Raw genomic sequence first — 8,972 nt, forward strand, 5'->3', positions numbered from 1 at the left:
GTCTTCCCGTAGTTTCTTGAGTGCAAGCCTCTCCTCGGTTGTGATGTTCGATTTCGGCGGCCTGGCCTTGGTGAGGGCCCTGCAGGTCTCTCGGCGGACTTCCTCTGCCACATTAGGTGGAAGTGTGGCTGCAACTTGCTCTACTGCACTGACGAAACCTGAAATGGGTACGTTTCTAGGGGTTGTAGCAAAGTTGAGACCCCTGCTGAGTACCTTTAAGGTTGTATCATCAAACTGTATGCCACTCAGATTCGTCACCGTGCGTGTCTCTTCCATCTGCTGTGCTTTCTTGCTCATGCGGTCAAACTTTGCAGATTGGCAAGATGAGGCATTCCTTCTAGCACACTCAGCTAAAGACCAGGAGGCACGGTCTACCCAATCCCAATCTTCTCTTGTTAAGGAAGCTGCCATGTACAGATGAATGTGTAACAGCTCCCTGGCCACAACATCTAACCTGTGGCGCATATCTCGAATCCTCTCTCTCACCAGTGCCATGCTAGCTCTGCGTTTTATCTTGTTCGCCGCTCTGGAGTTGATGTGATGTTTAATTCTGGCAAATACTGGTACCACTTCTCCATCTCGACACCTCAGCAAAAAACTGAGAGAACTCAGCATCTTCCCTTTCTTCTGCCGTAGCTTGTCCAGCTTCTTGATATTCTGAGACATCTCCTCCCCGTAGAGACTTTTGATGTAACTCTTCAGGCTTTCCCGGCGATCTAATGACATCTTGGGTTGTCGGGTGTTCTGCCGGATATCAGCGTCGTACTTGCACGATATTTCGGTCACGTAGCTCGAGACCTTCATCAGGTGCGACCTGAGACTGCTCCTCGAGTGGATCTGGTCCAGTATTTATGCCTATGGACTTCCCCCTCCACCAACGGCTGCAGGCGCTTCCTCTGTGGTCCGCGCCCATTCCCTGTGACCTGCTGGAGCGTTGCTGCTCCGTTTTCCGTCCGCTGCGGTTCTAGGTGTTCCCTCTGCGGTCCGCGCCCACCAAACCCGCTCCTGGGGGTTTCATCTACGGTCTGGGGTACCAGGCGTTCCCCCTGTGGTCCGCGCCCGCTCACCACGACCTGTTGGAGCGTTGCCGTTCCGTTTTTCATCTGCTGCGGCTCTGGATGTTCCCTCTGCGGTCCGCGCCCACCAGTCCCACTTCTGGGTGTTCCATCTTCGGTCTGGTGCTCCTGGCAGTCCGTCAGGGGCTCGTTTACCATCTCCATGTCTCTGGTTCTTCTGTTTGTGTAGTGTTGCAGCTGGCCCCGTTGCTCCTTTAACAATTCCAGAGCCGGATCCCAGGCTCTGCTTAGCTGGTACCCTGTGTCACGATGCATAAGATCGTCAGCCATTTTAATCTCAATCGATTCTCTTATGACACTGTCCCAAAATCTGGGTGTTTGTGCTAGAATCTTGGTATCCTCATACTTCATGGCATGATCTAGCTCTAGACAGTGTTCAGCAATGGCTGACTTAGTCACCTGTCTTAATCTAGTGTGCCTCTGATGTTCTTTGCACCTGATCTCCACAGTTCTTGTCGTCTGGCCAATGTAGGACATGCCACATTGGCAAGGTATGTTGTAAATCCCTGGTTTTCGTAACCCCAGGTCGTCTTTGACACTCCCCAGCAGTCCCCCGATCTTGTTGGATGGACAGAAAACACACTTGATATTGTGTTTACGCAGGATCCTACTGATTCTGGCAGAAATAGAGCCAGCATAGGACAGATATGCCACCTTCCTTGCTTCATCTTGGTCTTCTTCAGGAACCTGTGGTATAGTGGCTGGTCGGAGTGCCCTCTCAATTTGTCTGTCCATGTATCCATTCTTGGAGAAAACTGTTTTGAGACGTTCTATCTCTATGGGTAGATTCTCTTGGTCTGATAGGGCACGTGCTCTGTGGACCAAAGTCTTCAGAACCCCATTCTTCTGTGCAGGGTGGTGACAACTGCTGGCCTGCAGATATAAATCAGTGTGTGTAGGTTTTCGGTACACACTGTGGCCAATTGATCCATCTGCTTTCCTCTGGACTAGTACATCCAGAAATGACAGCTGGCCATTCTTCTCCAGTTCCATGGTGAACTTGATATTAGGGTGGCATGAGTTAAGATGTTCAAGAAACTCATTGAGCCTGTCCATCCCATGTGGCCAGATCACGAAGGTGTCATCCACATACCTAAAGAAGCATGTGGGTTTGAATGTGGCTGTCTCCAATGCCCTCTCCTCAAAACTCTCCATAAACATGTTGGCAACCACAGGGGACAGTGGGCTGCCCATAGCTACACCTTCAGTTTGCTCGTAATATTGGTTTCTGTACAGGAAATACGTGGATGTCAGTGTATGACTGAACAGGTCCAACAGAGCACCATCAAATTTCTCTGCAATCAGTTCTAGTGAGTCCTTCAGTGGGACCCTGGTGAACAGCGATACCACATCAAAACTAACCATGATGTCCGAATCTGTGATGTGCAGTTGCTTGAGGCGTTGCAGGAAATCTTCTGAGTTGCGGATGTGGTGAATACATTTCCCCACATATGGAGCCAGGAGACCCTTCAGGTACTTGGCTGTTGTGTACGTAGGTGCCCCAATATTACTGACAATAGGACGTAGGGGCACACCCTCCTTGTGTATTTTAGGCAGACCATACAGTCTGGGTGGCACTGGCGCTTTTTCCCGTAGTTGTCTGATGATCTTATCGGGCATCCCTGTTTCCTTCAAGAGAGCACTAGTCTTCTTGGCCACCTTGTCCGTGGGGTCACACTCCAGAATTCTGTATGCAGGGTCCTCCAGAAGTTGGCGTACTTTCTCATCATAATCCACTCGCTGCAAGATGACAGTGGAGTTCCCTTTGTCTGCTGGCAGTACCACAATGCTGTTGTCTTCCCGTAGTTTCTTGAGTGCAAGCCTCTCCTCGGTTGTGATGTTCGATTTCGGCGGCCTGGCCTTGGTGAGGGCCCTGCAGGTCTCTCGGCGGACTTCCTCTGCCACATTAGGTGGAAGTGTGGCTGCAACTTGCTCTACTGCACTGACGAAACCTGAAATGGGTACGTTTCTAGGGGTTGTAGCAAAGTTGAGACCCCTGCTGAGTACCTTTAAGGTTGTATCATCAAACTGTATGCCACTCAGATTCGTCACCGTGCGTGTCTCTTCCATCTGCTGTGCTTTCTTGCTCATGCGGTCAAACTTTGCAGATTGGCAAGATGAGGCATTCCTTCTAGCACACTCAGCTAAAGACCAGGAGGCACGGTCTACCCAATCCCAATCTTCTCTTGTTAAGGAAGCTGCCATGTACAGATGAATGTGTAACAGCTCCCTGGCCACAACATCTAACCTGTGGCGCATATCTCGAATCCTCTCTCTCACCAGTGCCATGCTAGCTCTGCGTTTTATCTTGTTCGCCGCTCTGGAGTTGATGTGATGTTTAATTCTGGCAAATACTGGTACCACTTCTCCATCTCGACACCTCAGCAAAAAACTGAGAGAACTCAGCATCTTCCCTTTCTTCTGCCGTAGCTTGTCCAGCTTCTTGATATTCTGAGACATCTCCTCCCCGTAGAGACTTTTGATGTAACTCTTCAGGCTTTCCCGGCGATCTAATGACATCTTGGGTTGTCGGGTGTTCTGCCGGATATCAGCGTCGTACTTGCACGATATTTCGGTCACGTAGCTCGAGACCTTCATCAGGTGCGACCTGAGACTGCTCCTCGAGTGGATCTGGTCCAGTATTTATGCCTATGGACTTCCCCCTCCACCAACGGCTGCAGGCGCTTCCTCTGTGGTCCGCGCCCATTCCCTGTGACCTGCTGGAGCGTTGCTGCTCCGTTTTCCGTCCGCTGCGGTTCTAGGTGTTCCCTCTGCGGTCCGCGCCCACCAAACCCGCTCCTGGGGGTTTCATCTACGGTCTGGGGTACCAGGCGTTCCCCCTGTGGTCCGCGCCCGCTCACCACGACCTGTTGGAGCGTTGCCGTTCCGTTACGCACGCACACGACGCGAACAGTCGCTGAGATGTGCAGCCGCGAGAAGGACGTACCTGCGCCTGCTAGCGACGCGAAGGGTGTGGCAGATCGCCGTTCGGCGGCGCTTGCGCTGTCGACGGCCCCATCTGGCCCCCCACCTATGACGACCACTGCTACGGCTATGGATTTGACGGACACTGCTACGGAAACGTTGAAGACTGCGCTGTCTGCTCCGCTGCCAGATTCTGACGATGAGAGCACTGCCGCCCCTCGGCCACGCGCACGCAGCGGGAAACAGAAGAGGAGGGCACCAGCTGCGACGGCTGCTGCTCGCAGCTCGCCGATTGAGAAGAGGGCCAAGCAAGACCTCGCCCCTGACGCTGACGGTTTCGTCCCGGCCCGGCGCACTGCAAGACCCATGCTGTCATCGACGACGCCACCAACTGTCGTCGCCAACTCCTTCGATGCGCTCGAGGACGCGCCGGACCCGCCGCCGAGCAATCCTGCGCCGAAGACAGACTCCCATCTTCCGCCGGTGGTTCTTCAGTTTCGGCCGCCCTATGGAGAACTGCAGAAGCTGTTGCGCAGCTGGACAACGGCCGTGTACACCGTGAAGCCTGCGGGGCGAGACCTATACAGGGTCACACTCCGCACTGCTGATGACTATCGCCGGGTCACCCAGGAGGCGTCTGAGCGTGGTATCCCTTTCTATACCCACGCCTCCGCACCTGACAAGGTCCTGAAGATCGTATTTCGCGACCTTCCGTTCAACATGGAAGCCGATCACCTGCATCGAGAACTCGCAGACCTGGGCTTCTACATACGGGCAGTTGTGAAGATGAAGTCGCCAAAATCACGCGAAGATATGCCGCTCTTCCTGGTCGTCTGCTCTGACACCGTGGAGAACCGCAAACTCTACCAATTGACGCGGGTCGCCGACGTTCCGGTCCAGACCGAAAATCTTCGTTCCCGGAGAGGCCCTGTGCAGTGCTTTCGCTGCCAGGGAATCAACCACGTCGCGCGCCACTGTTCTATGCCGGACAGATGCGTTAAATGCGCCGGCGCCCATGCAGGAAGTGCGTGCCCCCGTCCGCCCTCCGAGAAGCCTACATGTGCACTCTGTGGCGGTGCTCATGTGGCCAGTTATCGTGGGTGTGAGGTATGGAAGCGTGCCATTGCTCGCCAGCGTGGCCAAACACCAGCGCCACATCAGAAGAAGCTCGCAACGAGACGGCCAGGCGTCTCTTTCGCGGCGGCAACGTCAGGGACGTCCTCCGCCGCCCCGGCTACGTCGGTTCCTGCTCCCGCCGCATCCGAGGCCGTACCGACACCGGAGGCTCCTGCGCCTCCACCACCGCCGCCAGTGGCGGTACCGGGTACTGCCTCTCCCGGGCCGTCGGCCGGACCGCGCCCCACCAACCGCCGGCGCGGGGGTCGCCGCCCAGTGGGTACCCAACGCTCAGCACCGCCCGTCGAGCAGCCCCAGGTGGACTCTCACAGCGAAGCAGCCACGCCCCCCCTTTCCTGCGCCGGGGCCGCGCCGGCTGTCTCCACCGCTGACCTGGCCAACCTCGTCGCGCAGCTCACAGCCCTGGTGACCAGTGCTACGAAGTTGATTGACGTCCTGTCGCAGCAACTCACCGCTGCAGTGCCGATGGCCTCTCCGGCCCCAACCGCTGCCAACACTCAACAGCCGCACCATGGGCAGCGTTAGAGGGCTCACGGTCGTCGCGTGGAATGCCAACGGCGTCCGCACCCAAGCTGGCGAACTTCGCCAATTTCTCCACGATGAAGCCGTCGACGTCTGCCTTATCAATGAAACACACCTGAAGCCTGGGGTAGACGTCAGGGCGGCCAACTACTCAAGCTATCGCACCGATCGACTGACGGCGGGTGGGGGGACAGCCGTCTACGTCCGCAATGGCATACGTCACCATGTGATACAACTTCCACCACTGGCGACGCTGGAGGCCACTGGTGTCGTTGTTCACACCTCGGCGGGCGCCATCAGGTTCGTCGCGGCCTATCGGCCGCCGTCTCGTCCCCTGGACCCTGCTGACATCGATGCTCTGCTTTCCTTGAGGGGGCCAGTGTTCGTCGCCGGGGACTTCAATAGCAAACATGTCTCCTGGAACTCCAGGATCACCAACGCCGCTGGCCGCTGCCTGCTCCGGATAGCGGAACGTCACCATGCGCTTGTGGTGGGGCCGTACGACCCGACCATCTTCCCTGCTCGTGGCCTCCCAGATATAATTGACATCGCAGTCGTCAAGGGTATCCCTCATCAGATCACCGCCACGACGCGGACTGCACTGTCGTCGGATCATGTCCCTGTGGTTTTTGACATCGACCTAGACGCCCTCCAGCAGCCCAGGCGCGGTATCTCACTTTCTGGCATCGACTGGGACAGGTTTCAAGACGCCGTGACGCACTCACTAGCCGCCGCACCGCCCCCTGCGGAAGTTGGAGCGGACGAAGCACTTTTGCACTTCGCGGCAACCACGATCGACGCTGCCACCATAGCGACGCCGCCCCGACCACGCCCCCCGCCTGACTACTCCCGACAGCTGCCGCCGGACATCCTTGCGGCCATCACTGAGAAGAACCGGGTCTACCGGGAGTGGCAGAGGACGCGAAATGCCACCACCAAGCGCCTCCTCAACAGGATGCGTCGGGACATCCGGGCCGCCATTGACGATCATCGCAATCGCGACTGGAATAACAAGGTCGCCGCCCTTTGTCTTGAAGATGGCACAGCCTGGCAGATGACGAAGCGTTTCCTACGCCGCACGCAACGTATCCCCCCGCTGCTGGTCCAAGGTCAGGCTGTCTGCAAACCAGCTGCGAAGGCTGATGCTCTTGCTGACGTCTTTGAGGCGGCGTTTACGCCTCTCGAAGACCCGACTGACGCTGTCACTGACGACCTGGTTGCTGACCGGCTCCCACGCTACCTGGAGGCGCGTGACGACGATGACGTCATTGAAGAGACAACGGCGGAGGAGGTGTCGACCATCCTGCGTGCCCTGCACCCCAGGAAAGCTGCCGGCCCAGACGAAGTTTCCAACGCCCTGCTCCGGAAGTTGCCGCCCGTGGCTGTCACTCATCTTGCTGACGTCTTTAATGTCATCCTCCGGTCCTGCAGCTTTCCTCAGTCCTGGAAGCATGCGGAAATCGTGGCGATTCCGAAGATGGGGAAGGATCTGCGGCAGCCCGTGAACTACAGACCTATTAGTCTCCTGCCGGCCGTCTCTAAGGTCTTTGAGAGGGTGTACATCAGGCGGCTGCAGCGCCACGTCGACGAGGAAGGCCTCCTGCCCGAAGAGCAGTTCGGGTTTCGCAGGGGCCACTCAGCCGTTCATCAACTCCTTCGGTTAGTGGAAGATGCGTTCGTCGCCCTCGAGCAGCGCGAGTTCTTCGGCGCGGTGTTCCTGGACGTGTCGCGTGCTTTCGACAGCGTGTGGCACCGCGGCCTCTTGTTCAAGCTTTTTGAACTTGGGGTCCCGACGTCGCACGTGCGTCTCATCGCTTCCTATCTTGCTGATAGAACCTTCCATGTGCGGGCCGCACAGGGCTTGTCCTCCGTCCGCCACATCAACGCCGGGGTGCCGCAGGGCTCGGTCTTGGGGCCACTCCTGTACTCGCTGTACACGTCTGATGCGCCGAAGATCGACCGTGTGCAGCTCGCCCTGTACGCGGATGACACGGCTCTCTACACTCGGAGCCTCAATGCCGCTGTCATGCGCCGCCGTCTGCAGCTCGCCGTTGACACCCTGGCAGCCTGGGCAGTCAAGTGGCGTCTCCTATTCAATGGTGCCAAGACTCAGTTCCTGATCGTCACCAGGCGACTCGTTCCTGCAGGTTTGCAGCCGCTCGCTGTCGGTGGAAGCCCTGTCCCGTGGCGCCCAACGGCGCATTACCTCGGCGTCACCATTGACCGCCGACTCACGTGGGCTCCACACATTCGCGACGTGAAGGCCAAAGTGCGGAACAGGCTCCGCACCCTGTACCCTTTGCTGAACCCTGGCTCCCAACTACCACCGCGGCTGGGCATCACCCTGTACAGGGCGCTGCTCCGTCCTGTACTCCAATACGCCGCCGTCGTCTGGGGGAACGCCGCCGACACGAACCTGAAGAAGCTGGAAACTCTGCAGAATCGCATCCTTCGGCTGGCCTTACACCTGCCTTACGATTTTCCCACTGCTCATCTTCACGACGTCGCGGAAGTACCTCTACTCCGTGACCTCTTCCAGACGACCGCCCGCACCTTTTACGACAGTGCTGGTCGGTCGCACAACGCCCAAATCCGGACGCTGGGCCACAAATTGCAACGCAGCGTCACCACCCGCTGGCCACACCTGCTAGCTATGTAGCTGGCTCTGCCGAACTGTGCTGAGGAGACACCCAAGAAGACATCCCACATGTGAAGACGCAACATCAGCATGCATGGGAGGCAAAGCATTAACTGCTGCGAACTCCATCACACATCGGAGGAAAAGTATCTCCGTGCAGATCCATGCGATGCCGTTCCGTTTTTCATCTGCTGCGGCTCTGGATGTTCCCTCTGCGGTCCGCGCCCACCAGTCCCACTTCTGGGTGTTCCATCTTCGGTCTGGTGCTCCTGGCAGTCCGTCAGGGGCTCGTTTACCATCTCCATGTCTCTGGTTCTTCTGTTTGTGTAGTGTTGCAGCTGGCCCCGTTGCTCCTTTAACAATTCCAGAGCCGGATCCCAGGCTCTGCTTAGCTGGTACCCTGTGTCACGATTCATAAGATCGTCAGCCATTTTAATCTCAATCGATTCTCTTATGACACTGTCCCAAAATCTGGGTGTTTGTGCTAGAATCTTCGTATCCTCATACTTCATGGCATGATCTAGCTCTAGACAGTGTTCAGCAATGGCTGACTTAGTCACCTGTCTTAATCTAGTGTGCCTCTGATGTTCTTTGCACCTGATCTCCACAGTTCTTGTCGTCTGGCCAATGTAGGACATGCCACATTGGCAAGGTATGTTGTAAATCCCTGGTTT

The 8,972-nt window shown here is 56.7% G+C and overlaps 1 protein-coding gene across 1 annotated transcript; it reads left to right on the plus strand.

The window, feature by feature from the left end:
• The first annotated feature begins 3,998 nt into the window (after nt 1-3,998).
• On the plus strand, nt 3,999-5,663 carry LOC124556277 (verprolin-like). The gene is made up of 2 exons (XM_047130261.1): nt 3,999-4,647; nt 5,023-5,663. Exons 1-2 carry the CDS (start codon nt 3,999-4,001, stop codon nt 5,661-5,663), a joined length of 1,290 nt encoding a protein of 429 aa, XP_046986217.1.
• Nucleotides 5,664-8,972: the final 3,309 nt, after the last annotated feature.

Source organism: Schistocerca americana, chromosome X (assembly GCF_021461395.2).
Source record: "Schistocerca americana isolate TAMUIC-IGC-003095 chromosome X, iqSchAmer2.1, whole genome shotgun sequence".
Lineage (NCBI taxonomy): Eukaryota > Metazoa > Arthropoda > Insecta > Orthoptera > Acrididae > Schistocerca > Schistocerca americana.